Genomic DNA, 20,490 nt, shown 5'->3' with positions numbered 1-20,490 from the left:
CATGCAAAATGGCTACTTTATTGTTCTAACACACCTTTTTATCCCCTTCTCCAGAGTATGTGTTAGTATATGATTGGCTTAGTTAGTAACTAACAATTCATGATTGGTGAGTTTGTCAGGACGGTTCTTCTTATCACTATCTTGTTTTCGTACTGGTCTTCTCGGATCTTTCCAGACTTCTCAAGGATATACTACAAGCTGCTCAAGGTCGCGCTGTTCTCAAACTGTCAGGAATTCCGTAGACTTGTTGCATCCCCCAACAATTCCCCCTTTTTGTATTTGTGCTAAAAATATTATCCCGGCTGCCCTCTGCAGGGCCCTTTGCAGAAGGCCGAAAAGACAGGGCAACATTAGAAGCATAGTTATCACAATCAAGATCTCTACCCCCACAGTCTTGAGCAGAGATATCAACCATCCAGACAATCCCCAACCCTCAAATATCTTTGTCCTTGTGCTAAAAGCAAGAAATCAATTGCAGCTCTATTTTATAGCATAGCATGTCTGACACTATCAATGTCTAGCAGTAAATCTGATAATACTACACCAGTCTGTATTCAGGGACCCCAGAATTTGTGATTCCTGGGGTGGCAATGAGGGTTAATGCCCGATCCGTGAAAACCAGGCATTCCCATCCATTGAGTCCATGACCTGCTGCACAGGGGTCTCCATCAATAAGTTCTTAAACTTTGTCGATGTCAGTGTAACCCATTATTAAACCTGTGAAAAAGGGATTGCTTGGTGGTGTTGTACTAAGGTATAAGAAATCTTGTCTGGTCACGTCAGCCAGGGTCATCCAGATGTTTTCTTTGGTTTGCGGTGGTATCCATGCCTACGTCCATCCGAGGACTGTGAGGTAGATGAACCATCTGTATATTCTTGTCCTGTCTTGCTCCGCAAATTCAGCCCAGCAATCGGTAGGTACCAGCTTTATGTGGGTGTCCCCACGGAGGCAACGATGGCCTTGCCGTACACCAGTCTGATGCTCTTCGGAAAATCCCGGTATTTATACATTTGTAGAGGAACGGATTTCAGTACACGTGGCCAGCGGGTGCCAAAAATCCGCCTCATTTGCAACCTATGACGCATGCGCTCGCTGGCCAGGCGCGCTGCATGAGTCATAGTCATCCTGTCTATTGGTTCATGGACTTTGTGATGCAGTTGCAATGCACAGAGAATCTTGACCTGTTATGTTGGCCAAGGTGACCTACACGTTAGTTTTTGGCTGAGCTGGTATTCATATTGCCGCACCCTCTGGGATGTTCCAGATGATGATGGTCATACAAATCAAGCGGGAGTCCGTTGTGGGCCTGTATCTGTAGAAACACAAGCATAACCTCGCCCCCAGGTTAACAGCTCACATGGTTCACTCCACTGACCAGTAACTAAATCTTTAACGTGTACTTTGATGCCTCTTTGTAAATTCTGTGTTGAAAAAAGAGAAGTGTTGAAAAAAGGAGGTAGAGAAGAATTATCCCCATAATAGAGAAAGCTAAGAACATAAACCACGTTATATAAACATGCCTGTGGTGGTTCCCCAATCATTCCCCCTTTTTGTTTTTGAAGCTGCTGCTTCAGTGTGCCATGTGCACGCAGCTCTACTATTTGTGGAGAACCATTTTGATACACTACTTTGCTGTTCCAGTTGTTGTTTTCATACCATACTACTGCTGCTTTACCTGTTTTTCCAGAACCATCTGTGAAGACAGTAGGGCCTTTCACAGGTTCCGGCTGGCTTAAGCTTTTCTGACCAAATGGTATTTCTCGAGCAAATTTCAGGAGTGGGTGCGACAGTAGATGATATGAGATCTGTCCTTGAAAACCCGCCATAGCCACTTGCAGCTTGTAATTGTTTGCCAGACACCATTCAAAGTACCAATTTTGAACAGGTAAAACAATAGTAGCTGGATCACGTCGGGGTCACCATTTGTCGCGGTAGAGACGGACACGACAAGTAATAGATCACGCAAAATGGCTACTTTATTGTTCTAACACACCTTTTTATCCCCTTCTTCAGAGTATGTGTTAGTATATGATTGACTTAGTTAGTAACTAACAATTCATGATTGGTGAGTTTGTCAGGACGGTTCTTCTTATCACTGTCTTGTTTTCGTACTGGTCTTCTTGGATCTTTCCAGACTTCTCAAGGATATACTACAAGCTGTTCAAGGTCGCGCTGTTCTCGAACTGTCAGGAATTCCATAGACTTGTTGCATCCCCCGACAGGGTAGTATGGGCAAGTACCTAGAAAAGTGGGCACCTCCAATGTTTTGGAAATTCACCCCTGAACAAGTGCAGGATCCAGAAGAACTAGTAAAATATTTGGAAAAGGTATGCTGTCACCCCGGCAGCTCCAGAGAGATAGAAATCACTGCAACGTGCTGGGGCCTGGCCCATGCCTATCGAGCCCTGTTCGACACCACTCAGTACCCTCAAGGGGAAGAGAAACTCTCTAGAGCTAACAACAAAACGATGAGCACCGCAGCCACCCAAACCTCAACAATGGACGCTGCGGCACCTCCAGGCCTGGCAAGGAGCATTGCAGGCACCCAGACCTTGGCGACAGGCACTGTGACCCCTCCAGCCCCGGCAACGAGAACTCGGGCTACCCAAACCTCAACAACAGGCACTACAGCCCCTCCAGCCCCGGCAATGAGCACAGCCGCTACCCAAACCTCGGCGACAGACACTGTGGTTATCCAGAACCCAGTGAGCGATACTGCAACTGAACCAGAGGACCAAATTGGACCAGTATCGGTTGCCCATGCACAGAAAAAGAAATATACAAAAATATCAGCTCGCTTAGCGAAGGATGAAGGTGAACCAGGGTCATCACAGGAACAGGAGGAAGAGGCAGAACCAGAGGTAATAACCTGGTCCCTATCCTTGAGTGAGCTGTGGGACATGCGAAAAGATTTTGGCCACCGTATAGGTGAAAATATTATCACCTGGCTCCTCAGATGCTGGGACAATGGGGCTAATAGCTTGGAATTAGAAGGTAGGGAAGCCAAGCAGCTGGGATCACTTGCGAGGGAAGGTGGCATTGATAAGGCAATTGGAAGAGGGACACAAGCCATCAGTGTCTGGAGGCGACTCCTGTCAAGTGTGAAGGAAAGGTATCCCTTTAAGGAAGATGTTATATGTCAATCAAGCAAGTGGACCACCATGGAAAAAGGTATTCAATATCTGAGGGAATTAGCTGTGCTAGAGACGATTCGTCATGACCCAGACAACCCACAATTACCCAAAGATCCAGACGAAGTCCAATGCACACGACCCATGTGGCGGAAGTTTGTACGGAGCACACCATCGTCCTATGCCAACGCATTGGCAATAATGGCCTGGAAAGACGAAGAGGCACCGACAATGGATGAAGCGGCTCGCCAACTCCGTCAATATGAAGAAAATCTCTCCTCCTCCCTACAAGCCTGCATTTCAGCTGTGGAGAAGCTTTCCCAGGATGTCCAACAAATCAAAGAGGATATGTCCTACTCCACACTTGTCAGGACCAATATCTCAGCTATTAGGAGTGAGCGGTCTTCTGCCCAAGAAAGAGAATATAGAAGGTACACACCGCGAGGTGCCCCGTGGTTTTACCTATGTGATCATGGAGAGGACATGAGGAAATGGGACGGAAAACCTACCTTGGTCCTAAATGCACAGGTACGTGAACTGTGAGGAAAAACCACCACAAAAGGGGACTCTCCCAGGAAAAATGCCGCTCCAGTTTCCAAACAGAGTAGAAGGGCTGACTTTATCTCCGATCCTCTTGAAGGGACTTCTGAGCCAATTCTACGAGAAGTGAATACTGAATACTCTGACCAGAATTAGAGGGGCCCTGCCTCCAGCCAGGTGGAAGAAAGGGATAACCGGGTCTATTGAACTGTGTGGATTCGATGGCCTGGCACGTCAGACCCACAGGAGTATAAGGCTCTAGTAGACACCGGTGCACAGTGCAACGTGCACTCTAATGCCATCAAGTTATAAAGGGACAGAACCCATTTCTATTTCTGGTGTGACAGGGGGAACTCAAGAGTTAACCGTATTGGAAGCTGAAGTAAGCCTAACTGGGAATGAATGGCAGAAACACCCCATTGTGACTGGTCCAGAGGCTCCGTGTATCCTTGGCATAGACTATCTCAGGAGGGGGTATTTTAAGGACCCGAAGGGGTATCGATGGGCTTTCGATATTGCTGCCTTGGAGACGGAGGGCACTGAACAGCTGTCTACCCTGCCTGGTCTCTCTCAAGACCCTTCGGTTGTGGGGTTGCTGAAGGTTGAAGAACAACAAGTGCCAATTGCTACCATGACAGTGCACCGGCGGCAATATCGCACCAACCGAGACTCTCTGATTCCCATCCACAAATTGATTTGGCAACTGGAGATCCAAGGAGTGATCAGCAAAACTCACTCACCCTTTAATAGTCCCATATGGCCAGTGCGGAAGTCTAATGGGGAATGGAGATTAACAGTTGACTATCGCGGCCTGAATGAAGTTACCCCACTGCTGAGTGCTGCCATTCCAGATATGCTAGAACTTCAATACGAGCTAGAGTCAAAGGCAGCCAAGTGGTATGCCACAAGTGACATTGCTAATGCGTTTTTCTCAATCGCTCTGGCAGAAGAGTGTCGTCCACAATTTGCCTTTACTTGGAGGGGTGTCCAGTACACTTGGAATCGATTGCCCCAGGGGTGGAAACACAGCCCCACCATTTGCCATGGACTAATCCAGACTGCACTGGAAAAAGGCTCCGGAACACCTGCAATACATTGATGACATCATCATATGGGGCAACACAGCAGAAGAAGTCTTTGAGAAAGGGAAGAAAATAATCCAAATCCTTCTGAAAGCCAGTTTTGCCATAAAAGAAAGTAAGGTCAAGGGACCTGCACAGGAGATCCAGTTTTTGGGAATAAAATGGCAAGATGGACGTCGTCAGATCCCTGCAGACATGATTAACAAAATAGCAGCTATGTCTCCCCCAACTAATAAAAAGGACACACAGGACACACAGGCCTTCTTAGGTGTCGTGGGGTTTTGGAGAATGCATATTCCAAATTACAGTTTGATTGTAAGCCCTCTCTATCAAGTGACCAGGAAGAAGAATGATTTTAAATGGCGTCCTGAACAACAACAAGCCTTTGAACAAATTAAACGGGAGATTGTTCATGCCATAGCCCTTGGACCAGTCCGGACAGGACAAGATGTTAAAAGTGTGCTCTATACTGCAGCTGGGGTAAATGGCCCTACCTGGAGCCTCTGGCAGAAAGCACCTGGGGTCACCCGAGGCCGACCCCTGGGGTTTTGGAGTCGGGGATATCGAGGATCCGAGGCTCGCTATACTCCAACTGAAAAAGAGATACTGTCATCGTATGAAGGAGGTCCAGCTGCCTCAGAAGTGGTTGGTACGGAAACACAGCTCCTCTTAGCACCGCGACTGCCAGTGCTGGGCTGGATGTTCAAAGGGAGGGTCTCCTCTACACATCATGCGACTGACGCCACGTGGAGTAAGTGGATGGCACTGATCACACAACGGGCTTGCATAGGAAACCCCAGTCGCCCAGGAATTTTAGAAGTGATCACGGACTGGCCAGAAGGCAAAGATTTTGAAATGTCACCAGAGGAGGAGGTGGCACATGCTGAAGAAGCCCCGCTGTATAATAAACTGTGCAGAAAATGAGAGGCAATATGCCCTGTTCACTGATGGGTCCTGTCGCATTGTGGGAAAGCATCGAAGGTGGAAGGCTGCTGTATGGAACAACCAACAGGTAGATCAGGCTGCCGAGATTGAAGTGGCTCAGGTGGACCTGGACTGGCAACATAAGTGTGAGCTATTTATGGCTCAGTAGGCACATGATACTTCAGGCCATCAGGGAACAGATGCAACATATAGATGGGCTCGAGATCGAGGGGTGGACCTGACCATGGACACTATTGTGCAGGTTATCCATGAATGTGAAACATGTGCTGCAATTAAGCAAGCCAAGCGGCTAAAACCTCTGTGGTATGGAGGGCGATGGCTGAAATATAAATCTGGGGAAGCCTGGCAGATTGACTCTATCACACTTCCACAAACTCACCAAGGCAAGCGCTATTGCTGACAATGGTGGAAGCAACCACCGGATGGCTGGAAACATATTCTGTACCCCATGCCACTGCCTGGAACACTATCCTGGGCCTTGAGAAGCAGGTCTTTTGGCGACATGGCACCCCAGAAAGAATCGAGTCGGACAACGGGACTCACTTCCGAAACAACCTCATAGACACCTGGGCCAAAGAGCATGGCATTGAGTGGGTGTATCATATCCCCTATCATGCACCAGCCTCTGGGAAAATCGAGCAATACAATGGACTGTTAAAGACTACATTGAGAGCAATGGGGGGTGGAACCTTCAAACATTGGGATACACACTTAGCAAAAGCCACCTGGTTAGTCAACATGAGAGGATCTGCCAATCGGTGTGGCCCTGCCCAATCAGAATTTTTACATACTGTAGAAGGGGATAAAGTCCCTGTAGTGCACATGAAAAATATGTTAGGGAAAACAGTCTGGGTTACTCCTGCCTCAGGCAAAGGTAAACCCATTCGTTGGATTGCTTTTGCTCAAGAGCCTGGGTGCACTTGGTGGGTGATGCGAAAAGATGGAGAAGTCCGATGTGTGCCTCAGGGGGATTTGATTTTAGGTGAAAATAGCCAAAATTAAACTGTATGATATTAGTTGCTATATAGCCCTGCTACTGTATGTTATCATTATTATAATTGTTATATGCTATATCCATAGTACTATAGTAAGAATCACTTGGATCAAGCAAGAATGAACTGTGATAAAACTGAGCAAAGCGCAGTAGTGATGGAACCAGAACTGACTCCAGCATGCAACAATCCAACGGTGCACACGATCCTCCTGCTGCGTCAAATGTCAGCTGCTCGTCACACCACACTGAAGCCCAATTCTGCTCTACCGACTGATAGGACTTTGCACCATTTCTCCTGCCCAGACAGACTGGTATGACAGATGGAGCCCAGAGTCGGAAACTAATTGAACTCAACAAATGTTTTATGAACATAACTAATGAACTAAAGGAATGATATCTCTGTGTGTGTATACATATATATATATATATATCTCTCTCATTGTTCATATGTCTCAAAGGGATGGAAAGGTGGTGATGATTGATCAGGATGTAACTAAAGGTATGGGAACTGAGCATGACGTCAGTGGTATAGAATAAGGGGTGGATACTGTCATGGTTTCAGCTAGGATAGAGTTAACTAACGGACAAGCCAGTGTGGGTGGTGCAGTGGCCAATGACTGAGGAGAAGCGGGCGGCAGTAGTGGAATTGGTCCAAAGGGAAGTGCAAATGGGCCATCTTGAACCCTCCACCAGTCCCTGGAATACTCCTGTATTTGTCATAAAGAAGAAGTCAGGGGCGTGGCGGCTCCTCCATGACTTGCGAGCAGTCAATGCCTGCTTACAGGACATGGGGGCTTTACAGCCAGGATTGCCCTCTCCGGCCATTGTGCCAAAAGGACAAGGTGTCATTGTGATTGATATAAAAGACTGTTTTTTCAGTATTCCCTTACACCCAGGAGATCATGAATGGTTTGCCTTTTCTATCCTGGAGCGGAACCATCAAGCGCCCATGCAGCGGTATCAGTGGAAAGTGCTCCCTCAAGGCATGAAAAATTCGCCAACTCTCTGTCAGATTGCGGTAGGTAAGGCCTTGCATTCTCTGCAAAAAGACTACCCAGAGGCCACCATCATACATTACATGGATGACATTCTACTGTCCCATCAGGATGAGTCTGTGTTGCAACGCCTCTATGATCAGACGGTCCGGCAACTAAGTGAATATGGGCTACACATATCCCCCAACAAAACACAGATGGGACCTTCTGTTAGTTATCTAGGCACTCAACCCCCCGCACAGTCACTGCTCAAAGTTTTATAGTCCCTGACCAAGTGTATACCTTACATGATGCCCAAAAGTTAGTGGGCAGACTATTGTGGCTGAGGAACTTCATTCCCATTGCTGAAGATTAAATTAATCTCTTGTACCAACTACTCCAGGGGGGGGAACCCTTGCAGGCACCACGTGTATTGCAACCAGCACAACGTGAATTGCTAGAAAACATAGCCCAACGGGCCCAGCAGTGGGGCCTGCAGAGGTTTCAACCCACACGGCCAGTTTTTGCGCAGCTCTTTGTGGCCAGAGCTGCCACGCTGTATTGATACAGACCGCAGACGGCCCGGAGTGGCCCTTTGCGTGGTTACATCAGGGTAAGGTACACACAGCTATCATTAGTTGGTCACTGTTGGTAGCCGCCATGATCATGCGTTGCCGGGGGGCTTGTCAACATTTTACCGGCAGAGACCCAGACCACATTGTTTTGCCCTGCTCCCTAACGCAATGGAATTTAGTTTATACGCAGGTGTCTGTTTTGCAGAGTACATTAGCAGAGTTTGTGGGGACAGTAGCGGGATATGAGGTCCATTCTTGTGGGGAGATCTTGCATGCCTTACCCATCCTCCCAGCACAGCAGGTGGCGAAACACCCTAATGACAGGCGCACAATCTTTACTGATGCGTCCTCCAAGACTAGCAAGGCCATTTGTGTTTGGAGGGAAGATGGGGTATGGCACCAGGTAGTATATACTGAGCCAAGTCGCTCAGTGCAGTTTTTGGAGGCCAAGGCAGTGACCATGGCATTGTTATGTTGGCCGACTGAGCCCTTAAATGTGGTCATGGATTCACTGTATGTGTATAAGCTTTTGGTTGCGGGGGAATGGGCGCTAGCTTCTTCCACGGAGATAGCCGGTATGCTGCTGAACACCTTACAGTTGCGTAGTGCACCCGTTTTCCCTATTCATGTCACCAGTCATTCTGGTCTCCCTGGACCGTTAGCTGAAGGGAACAGCCGCACCGACCAGGTGGCGCAAGCGTTGTTGGCTGTTGTCAGTGATGATAACATCACGCCAGCAAGGGCACGCGCGATGACGTTACACCGCCTCTGGCATTGCGGTCCCCAAGGTTTGGTGGCACTAACGGGCATTTCTCATGCTGAAGCGAAAGAAATTGTTGCGGCCTGCCCCCATTGTGCCCAAGGACCCCTTTGGGCAGCTGGGGTCAACCCTCATGGTTTGCGACCGAATCAGATCTGGCAAACAGATATTACGGAATATGCTCCTTTTAAGCCACTGCAGTATTTGCATGTTACCGTAGACACCTATAGTAAATATATTCTTGCTACAGTGCACAGTAAGCAGAATAGCTTGGCAGTTATACAACATTGGCGTGCTTGCATAGCCCAACTAGGTATTCCACAACAGATCAAGACGGATAATGGTGCAGCTTATACTGGGGAAAAGGTGAAGCGGTTTTGTGCGACCTGGGGTATTGACCTTGTACATGGCATCCCTTATAATAGCACCGGCCAGGCCATTGTAGAATGAGCACATCGAACCTTAAAGACCCTGCTCAATCGGCTTAGGGAGGGGGAGCAGGCAGAGCCCTCCTGGTTACGGGATAACTCACCTGTTCTCTGTACACAGCGTCTTCTGTTAACTGCGTTAACTTCATTAAATCAGACAGTTTGGGGGGACCTGGAGCAGATGGCGGCATGACATTTTACGAGCACGGAAGAGAAAGGCCCCTACCCGTTGGTCTGCGTGTGTGACCCTCAGACACACCAATGGGATGGGCCATTTGAGCTGTGTTGTCTCGTGCGAGGGTACGCCTGTGTACAGACGCCTGAAGGGCTACTGAAATGGGTCCCTAGTCGTATGGTTCGTCCTTCCCTAACCTCATAGTGTTTGAGTGTTTTTTCTTTACAGATCGCTGCCATCCTTTCCTGGCTTGTGACACCTTGGGTATCCACTACAAATTTCTGGCAGTGGATGCAAAACCAATTGGGGGGCCCGATGTGTATCCAGATGACATCCCTCTCAGAGCCCATCAATATGTGTCTTTATGGGATCCGGCTGTCGGAGACGGAGCTGAAAACATTGTGTATGAACAAGTGTCAACAGAAGAGTCAGAGTAGCTCACAGCCGGGAATCTGGATGCCCCAGACAGTAAGCCTTAACATCAGCATACCAACGATAAATTTTATAAAGTAATAGAAGTAATTCTTTCCCAGCCTTAGCTTTCCATTTGCCACTTGTGTGAATTCTCTGTGAAGGAGCTCCTTGCTCTGCAAGGTACATGGGACATTTACGTGTGTTTAAGACACAGTGTTTCAACTTAGTTGTAGAAATATGCTTATGCTCATAGTACTTTACACAGTTATTTCTTTGCGTAGAACTGTTCATAACCATAGAAGCTAGTCATAGGGAGGGGGACATGTAGGGAACGGCGTTCGGAAGATCTCGCGATGTCATGGAAAGATGGAGGGCTAGTCACCGCCTCCCTATGACCTATCTGTAATCTCACCTACCCTTGTTAGTATAAAAGGAATTAACTGCGCAATAAAAGCGGAAGTTGGTGCTCACACTGTGTGTGTTATCTGTCTCTTTCCCTGGTCTGGGCCGACCAGTGATCTAGTCACAGCACCTTGATATGTAGCCAACGCTACAGTTTTGCCCGTGACGGTAATTGGTGAATGATCTCTCCTGTCCTTTTCTTGACTCACGAGCCCTTTGTTACATTTTCTCTCCCCTGTCCAGCTGAGGAGGGGGAGTGATAGAATGGCTTTGGTGGGCACCTGGCATCCAACCAGGGTCAACCCACCACACCACATAACAGTGATGTTTAATATATCAGTTTTTAAAAACGTAAAGTTGTCAAAGTGTTTGTAGACATTCGTCTGATCACCCCGTGGGACTCGGCACAGGGTCCACCATACCCTAGGCCACAGAGCACTGACACCAATATGAGGATGCTGCAAATGGCGTTTATTCAACTGCGTCACGCCCTTATATACTGTCTGTCGGTCATCCCGCCTCCCTTAACCCTTCTCTTTCCGTACATCGCGAGATCTTCCGAGCGCCAATCCCTACAAGTCCCCCCTCACTATGGCGGATGACCGACGGTACAAACTGGCGTTACAGCTATAAGTGATCCCACCACCTCATGGTAATTCGTGTACCGGTGGGTACCCGCACTCTGTATAAAGAGTTTCCGCACGCAAACAGTCAGTGCTGGTATCCCACAACAAACCATAATAACCACCACCAAAAGGATTCCAAATAGGGTCAACGTTTTTCAGTCAATCAAAGACAGGAGCCATTGCCAGGTCGACAAGAGGAGATTGTCAAGCCACTGTCACCTGCCTCCTGTAATTGATTGGCTTTGTCTAAAAGCATATCATAGTCCCCTGCTTATGGGGTACACACAGCGGTTGCTGTAAAGTGGATCTGCGGTGTTCAAAACATCGGTCACACCATTTTGATGTTCGGCTGGTGCGTCTCCAGAGTTGTTGTCCACAGCGGTCATACTTGGTAAGCACCCAAGGGTCACAACGACCACAGTGCAGGTACTCAGATGATCTTCTGAACGGCATCCTGCAAAATAACTCACAACAAATCGTTATTGACTGAGGTCTGGTTTCAACCACCGTGACAGCACCCAGCGCACACGTGAGTCTGGGTGCTCTGATGATTGTACTGCAGCATACCCTCTTCCCTGTGTCACCAAGCGCCACCCTCCTTCCCACTTTCCTGTTGGGTCTCAACTAGTGCTGCTTGTAATCTGTTTGTCCAAGCTTCCTTCTAAATCAAAAAAAAAAAAAAAAAAAAGGGAGTCAAAATCATACTGCAAAACTGTCGCGAATCCGAGGGAGTCAGTGAACCTGAAAAAAAAAACACGTCTAACAGAGAGCCTGTCATGGGATGTCCTAAGCCGTATTCATCCACGGTCTTTTTCACTTGTTGCAAAAGCTTGCTATCTAACGGAGACCACTCCACCCCTACACCACCTGGACCAGCTCGGACTGGGCAAACTAAAGGGGGTCCTTCAAAGCGTATGCCGTCCATAACACATTCCTTTGCTACAATTTTCCAGTCTGGCAACGTGATCTTCGGTGAATCGGGAACTCCTTTCTGTTCCCCAGCTGCTTGTAGCAGCTGCCGCTGTTGCTTCACCTGCTCCTGTATCTCCTCTACTACTCGCTGCAACATCTGCAGCGGATCTGTAGCTGGGCCGGGCACAGGTATTAAAGACATAGGCGTTGCTGTTTCACTGGCTGCTGCCGACTGCGCCTCACAGCCGGAGATAGCCTTTTGTTTTACCGCTGCGTGCGGCGGACGACAGCGGTGTCCGCCCACCAGCTGCCACGCCTCCTCTAACCGTTGAGCCGACCCCTCGATTGAGTCCGGACCACTCTCTTCCTCTTCCGCTACGCGCGTAAGAGGGGGTGTCCCGACTTTCCTTCCTCCTTCCTTTGGCCGTGCTCCGCCTCTCCCGACCTCCGGAGAGACATCCGGGGAGAAGGCGGATGTCGGCGCCATCTTAGGGTGAGCTTGTGGCGCGGTTCGCAAAACACGTCCCGGCACCCAATCCTCCGGATCATACAGGGGAACCGCTCCCTCCTCTGCCTGCTCCTTTTCCGATCCCTTCATCACCGCCCTCTCCGCCTCCTCTAGTCTCTGCCTCTCCTTCTCCCGTCTCCTTTGCTCAGCCACGGGTTCCTCTGCCTCCTGAATTAACTGTCGATCTTTCTCCCGCTCCTCCTCTCTCGCCCGTTCACGCTCCCGTTCAAACTCCTCCCAAGGGTATCCCGGTGGTTCGGCCGGTGCCGACGGCTGCACTGGGAGCACCAGAGGCGTCTGCTCCGCTACCTCCGTCAGCCCTTCTGTCCGTGCCCCCCCATCCGCCTGCACGCCCCGCTCCGCCTGCGCGTGCATCAATCTCTTTGCTTCCTTCCATGTTAAGCCCTCCTCCCGCACTTTCCTGAAAATCGCCCTAATCCGCCCCCACGTCTTTAACTCCGGACCATGCTGCGTCGCCATAGCCCGTTCCGCTAAAGCCGCGGTGCATTTCGGCCAGCACTCAGGAGACAATATGTCCCCCGGGCGCTCTATCGCTTCCTCTTTCAGGAGCCGCTCTAGGCAAGCTTTCGCTTCTTTTTGTCCCATAGGGATTTTTACCTCTCTAGAGCACGAGTCCAACACCTTCAGGACTCCTTCCATGCCTGGCCAGGCCTTCGATTACGCCCCGCGTAATCCGCCGATGTCCAATCACGTCGGGGTCACCACTTGTAGACATTCGTCTGATCACCCCGTGGGACTCGGCACAGGGTCCACCATACCCTGGGCCACAGAGCACTGACACCAATATGAGGATGCTGCAAATGGCGTTTATTCAACTGCGTCACGCCCTTATATACTGTCTGTCGGTCATCCCGCCTCCCTTAACCCTTCTCTTTCCGTACATCGCGAGATCTTCCGAGCGCCAATCCCTACAGTGTTATGTGCTAAGATTCAACAATCAGCTACACAATATAAAATACCTCCAAACATGCATCTAGCTACTACATAAGAATTACTTAAAACTTATATCCCATCATTAGACATCACTAGATAAATCTTTCTAGGTCATCCTCTATTAAAAGGAACAGATGCAATAGGTCAAGTCATTCTAGGTGTCAGAAGTCAAATACTTAAAATTCCACTCCAACAGGAACAGGTTTATAATTACTGTTGCATGCACTGATAATGTGCTGAGCAAAGAGCCAGTAACCACACCATCTTGCTCTAACTTGAGTTTTTCCAATGACCTTAAAGCCTGTCTAATTATGAACAGCAGTCAACTTGTACAATTCTCAGTGTACAGTAATAGAAGTAACAATCAAATGTCAGGTGGATTAACACTTTTGAGGGTAATGTATTAAAATACTGGCTGACTTCTCAAATTGTTTTGTTTTCATTTGGTAGGGGAGCATTAGTCTTCCAAAAAGCTTTGAATAACAAATCAGATCACATTCATATATTAATTTGTATTTTCCCCATACAATAGTCACAGGGTCTTTTTGTCTTATTCAATCCCCCCCCCCCCCCCCTTCAAACTAAAAAAAGAACTAACATTTCAGGATATTAAAAGATATTATGTAAACATAAAACATCCAAGGAATAGTTGAAACCTTTCACAATTTCAAACACAGTTGTATCTCATTTAACGCAGGATGATTTAGTTGCATATCACACCACTGATTGAACTATTCATTTTGTATATGCAGCTTTAACAAAAAAAAAATACAAAAAGAAAAAATAAAAATCACAAAGCATTTCTTCACCCAATGTTGAAGTGGTATCACGCGTTTTATTATATCCTATCCAATCACTTATTTTAAAAAATATATAGTTTTAAAATGTGTATCATGTTTTTCATAACCCCAAAATAAAGGCATTTTTAAGCTATTGCTGCATATTATACAGCATTATACCAGAGTTTTGGTTCAGATACCTAACTTCAATGCAAAATTCAAGTCCACTAAACCTCAGCAGGAATATTGAGCTAAACAGTCCCATTCAACGCATTCAAACATTAAGAAAAATTAGACACATATATGTGACAGCCAGGTAATACTTTGTTTACTCCACTGTTTACCAATTTTGACAGTACACAGAACTGAGTGGGAAAAAAAAGTTTCAATTTTTGAAACAAATTTTTTTGTTGTGATTAAAGCTACTCAACAAGTGATATTCAGGCTTCAGAAGATTATAGAGTGTTGAGGATTTCTTGGCTGCGCGAGGGCATGTGAGCAATCCAGCCTTTAGCTGGGAACAAAGCATAAGTTTACAAAGTGCTGAAGAGGACAAGGACGCTGTGTCCTTGTATGCTGGGAAAAGGAAGATAAGAAGAGCCTGACAAACAACTCCTGGATGCCAAAGAATGAGATAAGTAACTGCTGGACACCTCGTGAAGAAGCTTGCACAGCCAATAGAGGATAAGATAGCGTCGCGTGAAACGGGGTATTGTAACAATTAGAGTATTGTACAAGGCGCATGCACAAGCGCATAAGGTATATAACTGTGTTAAAAGATGTAGTAAATGGGCTTCACTTGATCACATTGGTCTCTGTGTGATGTCCCCTGTGGATCCTCTGCAACAACTGGCGCCCGAACAGGGACCCTCAGATCAGCACTTTATCATCTCTACGAGAATTACTGGTGCAACTGAACCGATGAGGGAGCAGAGAAGCCGGCCAAAAGTATTCCTGCTGCCCTGGCAGGATGGCATGAGCTTCAGCTAAGCTGGGAAGAACGACATGAGCTTCAGCTGAGCCGAGAAGACGAGGAGGCGCTCGCAAGTGAATAGAATCTTGAATATCACCCTGATCAGGTGAGCGGTCGGAGAAGGAGATGGGGTTGGACAAAGAGCAGGAAGCAGTCCTAAAGCTCCTTTGTTATTTTCTCTCTGAGAGAGGACTGAAATGCGATAATTCTGTGATAAAGGGGTTGCTTTTATGGGCTCGGAAGAGAGAACTTATTCCGAGTATAAATGTCGCATTTGAAGTAGCGACCTGGGATAATATAGGCAAGGCGCTGTAGGACGCTTTTAGAAGCGGGGGGGGATAAGGCAAAGGAGGCAAACAAATCCGCAGCGCACTAGAAGGTAATTCGAGACATGCTGGAGACAATGAGGGCGGAACGGCAGGCAGCCGCCGCTGTCTGCGCGGCGGTGACCCCTTCTGCTGCCTCCATGGCTGCCGCGTCAGCCTATCCCGCTGCAGTTAAGGGGACATTCTCTACATAACTATCTCCCCCCCCCCCCCCCCGTGCATCCATTTCTGCTAATGCTAAGACGCCTGCACAGACACAGCCTTTACCTATACCCAGCCAGGTCGCTGGCGCCGAAGATATCCCCCTGCCTGTTACTCCGCGAGAAGCGGAGGAATTAGGGGGGGCCGATTGTCGCCCGGCAGGTCCGGAGCCGACAGACTCGGAGGTGGTGAACCAGTTACAAAAACTGACAGTACGGTCAGAAGAACCAGAAGTGAGGGGGAGATATTCATCCTCCTGAAAGGGTGAGCCGAGAAGGCAAGAGAACGAAGATTTTGGCCGTATGCCAGCCCCGCTTTCTCCCCCGCTCGCCCGCCCGCCCTTACCTCCGTCCGCCTGCCATGGCGTGTGTCAGCCAGCCATGGAGCGGCCGCCGCCAGCTCCCCCGCCACCGCCCGTTAATCCATTCCGCCTCTCGGAACCGGAGACAGTGGAACCGTCCACGCCCACGATAGAAGCGGAACCACCTGTAATAGCCGCTGCAGACGAGAGGGCGAGGCATTGGAGAGGAGTAATAAAAAATGCCATTGTGGAAGGGACTATGATCCAAGCATTCCCAGTTGTTGTACAAAATGATGGACAAAAAAGATGGGAGGCGTTTCACTGGAAAGTCCTTGAGAAATTAAAGACTGCTGTGAGTCAGTACGGAATCCGCTTATTGATAAAGCCAGTAAGAAACCCTCGGTCAAGTGTTTTAATTGTGGTAAACTTGGACACATCAAGAGCCAATGTAGAGTTTCTGCTAACAAAAAGATGGTGCAACAGTTGTAAGAAAGATAACCATACCACCCAAGAATACAGGAAGAAGGGAAACTTTACACCAAGTGCAAAGGCCCCTCGCTCGACGACACAAATGCAAGAGAATTGGGCTGCCAGCCCTCAGGCAGCCTCACAACCACCAGATCCGCCACTGCAGGAAGCTCCGGAGTGGATGTGGAAACCGCAGTAGACATTACGTTGATGGATGCAGGGGTACACTTGGTGGATAGCAACATAAAAGGGACCATTGGGGTTCGGGCTTAGTGCATTTTTAATGGGGCGATCTTCAACAGCTCTAAAAGGAATTCTGGTAGTCCCAGGGCTTATTGATGCAGATTTTTGTGGGACTGTGAAAATTATGATTCATGTTTTAATCCCTCCTCTTTCTATTCCTAAAGGTACCAGAATAACACAATTAGTTCCATTCAGGTCGTGTGTTCCAAACCCAGGTGAAGTACAACGTGGAGAATGTAGATTCAGCTCCACAGAGAAACCACAGGTATACCTTGCCATGGACATAACAAAAGGTAAACCAGAAAAGGTAGTGCAATTGAAAGGGCCTGATGGAGTTGTCGTCAACAAACCAATGACATTCGATACAGGAGCTGATGTTACGAATATTTCACGACGCATTTGGCCTCCATCATGGCCATTGATCAATCCAAATTTTGGCATTGCAGGCATAGGGGGCACACAAGCCACCTTAGTAAGTCAGCTACCAATTACATTTGTGTTCCCTGACGGTGAACATGTTACGATGCGTCCATTTGTCATGACCACCCCAACTGAATTGTTTGGCCTCGTAGGCTGTGATTTATTGAGCCAAATGAAGGCAATGTTAGTGACCCATCCTTTTTAGGAGTGGTCACGGAGGGGCAGCCAATCCTGAAAATTAGCTGGAAAACAGATGCGCCTGTTTGGATTGATCAGTAGCCGCTAAATTCTGAAAGGCTGCTAAGAATACAAGAGTTAGTTGAGGAGCAATTGAGAGCGGGACATGTTGTTCCTTCTACTAGTCCATGGAATACACCAATATTTACCATTCCCAAGAAAAGTGGGAAATGGAGACTGTTACATGATCTCAGAGCTGTGAACGCGGTGATGCACAGTATGGGAGCTCTGCAGCCAGGTTTGCCGTCTCCAGTTATGCTTCCAGAAAAATGGGATTTGTTAATAATAGATCTAAAGGATTGTTTTTTCACCATTCCCTTGCACCCAGATGACGCTGAATGGTTCGCCTTTTCAGTACCATTGATTAACAAGGCAGAGCCCTATAAGAGATCCCATTGGGTCGTGTTACCGCAAGGAATGTGCAATTCCCCCACGATGTGTCAGGTGTATGTGGCCTGGGCATTAGAGCCTGTAAGAAAGCAGTTTCCTCAGTTAATCATTTATCATTATATGGATGACATTTTGATAGCGGGAAGGAACTTGCCACAGGATGAAATTTTAACTCAATTGCAGGACATCTTAAGCCATCGCGGAGTAATAATCACTCCTGAAAAGGTGCAAAAGGCAGCACCTTGGAAGTATTTGGGGTGGCACATAGATGCTAGCAATGTTAAATCTCAGAAGGTTCAAATAACATGAGAAATTTCAACGGTGCATGATGCCAGAAGCTTGTGGGAGATATCCAGTGGGTGCGGAATCTTTGCGGTGTCACTAATGACGATATGGCCCCTCTGGTAGAACTCTTTGGTAGGAGCGCACGTGCAGATGAGAAACAGGAAATGACAGGAGAACAGCAAAAAGCCTTAGAATATATATCAAAGAAAATTGCATCTAGCTTTGCATCCAGATGCAATGAGGATTTACCGATCATGTTGATGATCATTAATACAGGGAACTCTCAGAGACAACACCCTTATGCGGTAGTTTGTCAGTGGGACACAGAACGCTCAGATCCCTTGAGAATTCTGGAATGGGTCTTCTTGGTCATACGGCCAGACAAATCTATTGTAACCTGATTGGAATTATTTGCACAACTGATCATTAGGGGAAGAACAAGGATTGTAGAGATTGCAGGGATGGAACCAGAAATGTTGCTGATACCTCTGGTAAAATGGTATTTGGAATGGGGAATTCGGCATTCTGTAGCGCTACAAGTGGCATTAGTGGGGTTTGGAGGTACAGTAAGTAATCAATATCCAAGTCATAAGTTGTGGTCACTATTGGAACAGCAAACCTTTGAGCAAAAACCATGGAGGTCGGAAACACCTGTACACGGGGTAACAGTGTTTACTGGTGCTGGGAAAGAGACAGGTATGGCCGCCTGTACGTGGAAAGATGCTAACGATCAGTGGTGTGACCATGTTGAAAAGGGAGAGCCTGGGGATTCCTTACAGATGCTAGAATTAAAAGCTGTGATTTGGGCACTGCAGCATTGGGCTAAGGAGCCGCTGAATATCGTATCCGATTCTCTTTATGTAGTCAGGGTGGTACAAAGGATGGAAAGAGCAATGGTAAAGGAGGTCACAAACAAAAGATTGGGCATGTTGTTTTTGTCATTACTGTGCTGCTTGAACTCTCGGAGTCTAGAGTATTTTATAACACATATAAGAAGTCATCAAAAGCTACCAGGTTTGTCAGAGGGAAATGACAGAGCTGACCAATTGGTTGCAGCGGCATGGGAGCCTCCTCCAGGGAATCGTTTTCAACAAGCACGGCAATCACATGCGTTCTTGCACCAACCCGCTAGGATGTTAGCAAAGCAATTTGACTTACCACTCACTGATGCCCAAGGTATCATTAAAGCATGCCCTGATTGTCAAAAAGAAAGGTCTGGGCTTGGGCTGCGGGGTTAACCCATGAGATCTTTTGCCATTACAGTTGTGGCAAATGGATGTCACCCACGTCATGTGGTTTGGTGCAAAGCGTTCTGCGCATGTGTGTATTGATACCTATTCTGCTGCCATGTGGGCCACGGCACGAACTGGAGAAAAGGCCTTACATGTTGAACGACATCTTCACGCTTCTTTTGCAGTGCTGCGTGTGCCTAAAGAAATTAAGACGGACAACGGCCCGGCCTATGGTTCTACACGATTTGCTCGATTTTGTAATTTGTGGGGAATTCACCATGGTACGGGTATTCCACATCTTCCCACAGGACAGGCTATTGTCGAACGGGCCAACCAAACCTTAAAGAGCATGCTGCAAAGACAAAAGGGGGGAACCCAGGGCTTACTCCCAGAGGAACGATTGGCCAAAGCCTTATTTGTGCTAAATTATCTTAGATTGACAGGTGATCACAAAGACCCACCAATGGTAGTGCATCATGCTCTTTTACAGGCGGAAAGGACACAACAAAGTACAGGAATCATGGTAATGTATAAGGACCCAGAGTCCGGGCAATGGTGCGGATCAGCAGAAGTAAAGCTTACTGGGAGAGGGTATTTGTGTTTGCTTACAGATCGAGGCATTCGCTGGATCCCAGCTAAGTGGGTCAAGCCATGGCTTCGCACTGATGCTGGACCCGGAAACGTCCCAACGGCAACTGGCATGGCACCGGCGGGTGCTGGAGCCACTGATGCGACAGATTCCAACTAATAGAGTATTACATTTTAGAGGACTAGCGGACATTGAGTCCTTCAGAGAGGTTTTTGGTTAAGGCATTATAAGGATTTATCGCTTGTAGAAGACTTAGGACAGCGTGCCTTATCGTATATAGAACTTGCATTAGGTAAAAAGTGTGTTAAGCATAAGTCGATTAAACATAGTGTGATTACGGGAAGACAGTGTGGGGTAAACGTAAAAGTTAGTTAAAGCCAAAATTAGGGGTAAGGTCTATTTCCATTAATAACCTGGGAACGAGGTTATGATTGTGTTTCCACAGATACAGGCCCACGACGGACTCCTGTGCGATTTGCACGACCATCATCATCTGGAGCATCACAGATGGTGTGGCAATATGAATACCACCTCAGCCAAAAACTAATGTATAGGTCACCTTGGCTAACATAGCAGGTCAAGATTCTCTGTGCATCACAACCACATCATAAAGCCCATGAACCAA

At 47.6% G+C, this 20,490-nt stretch overlaps 1 protein-coding gene and 1 long non-coding RNA gene across 2 annotated transcripts; one reads left to right on the top strand and one right to left on the bottom strand.

Annotated features, from left to right (window-relative positions):
- The first annotated feature begins 29 nt into the window (after positions 1-29).
- LOC126035292 (uncharacterized) lies at positions 30-3,742 on the top strand. Its single transcript, XM_049793724.1, has 2 exons — positions 30-207; positions 2,168-3,742. Exon 2 carries the CDS (start codon positions 2,230-2,232, stop codon positions 3,673-3,675), a length of 1,446 nt encoding a protein of 481 aa, XP_049649681.1. The 5' UTR covers positions 30-207; positions 2,168-2,229; the 3' UTR covers positions 3,676-3,742.
- A 7,129-nt stretch (positions 3,743-10,871) lies between these two features.
- LOC126035419 (uncharacterized) lies at positions 10,872-15,709 on the bottom strand. Its single transcript, XR_007504919.1, has 2 exons — positions 13,086-15,709; positions 10,872-11,708 (listed from the first exon to the last, which is right to left on the bottom strand). It is a non-coding gene; the product is annotated as an uncharacterized LOC126035419 (long non-coding RNA).
- Between the last annotated feature and the right edge of the window lie 4,781 nt (positions 15,710-20,490).

This window comes from Accipiter gentilis, chromosome W (genome assembly GCF_929443795.1).
Source record: "Accipiter gentilis chromosome W, bAccGen1.1, whole genome shotgun sequence".
In the NCBI taxonomy this organism is placed as follows: Eukaryota; Metazoa; Chordata; class Aves; order Accipitriformes; family Accipitridae; genus Astur; species Astur gentilis.
The sequence above is the reverse complement of the archived record's forward strand: the minus strand, read 5'-3'. Positions and strand labels throughout refer to the sequence as shown.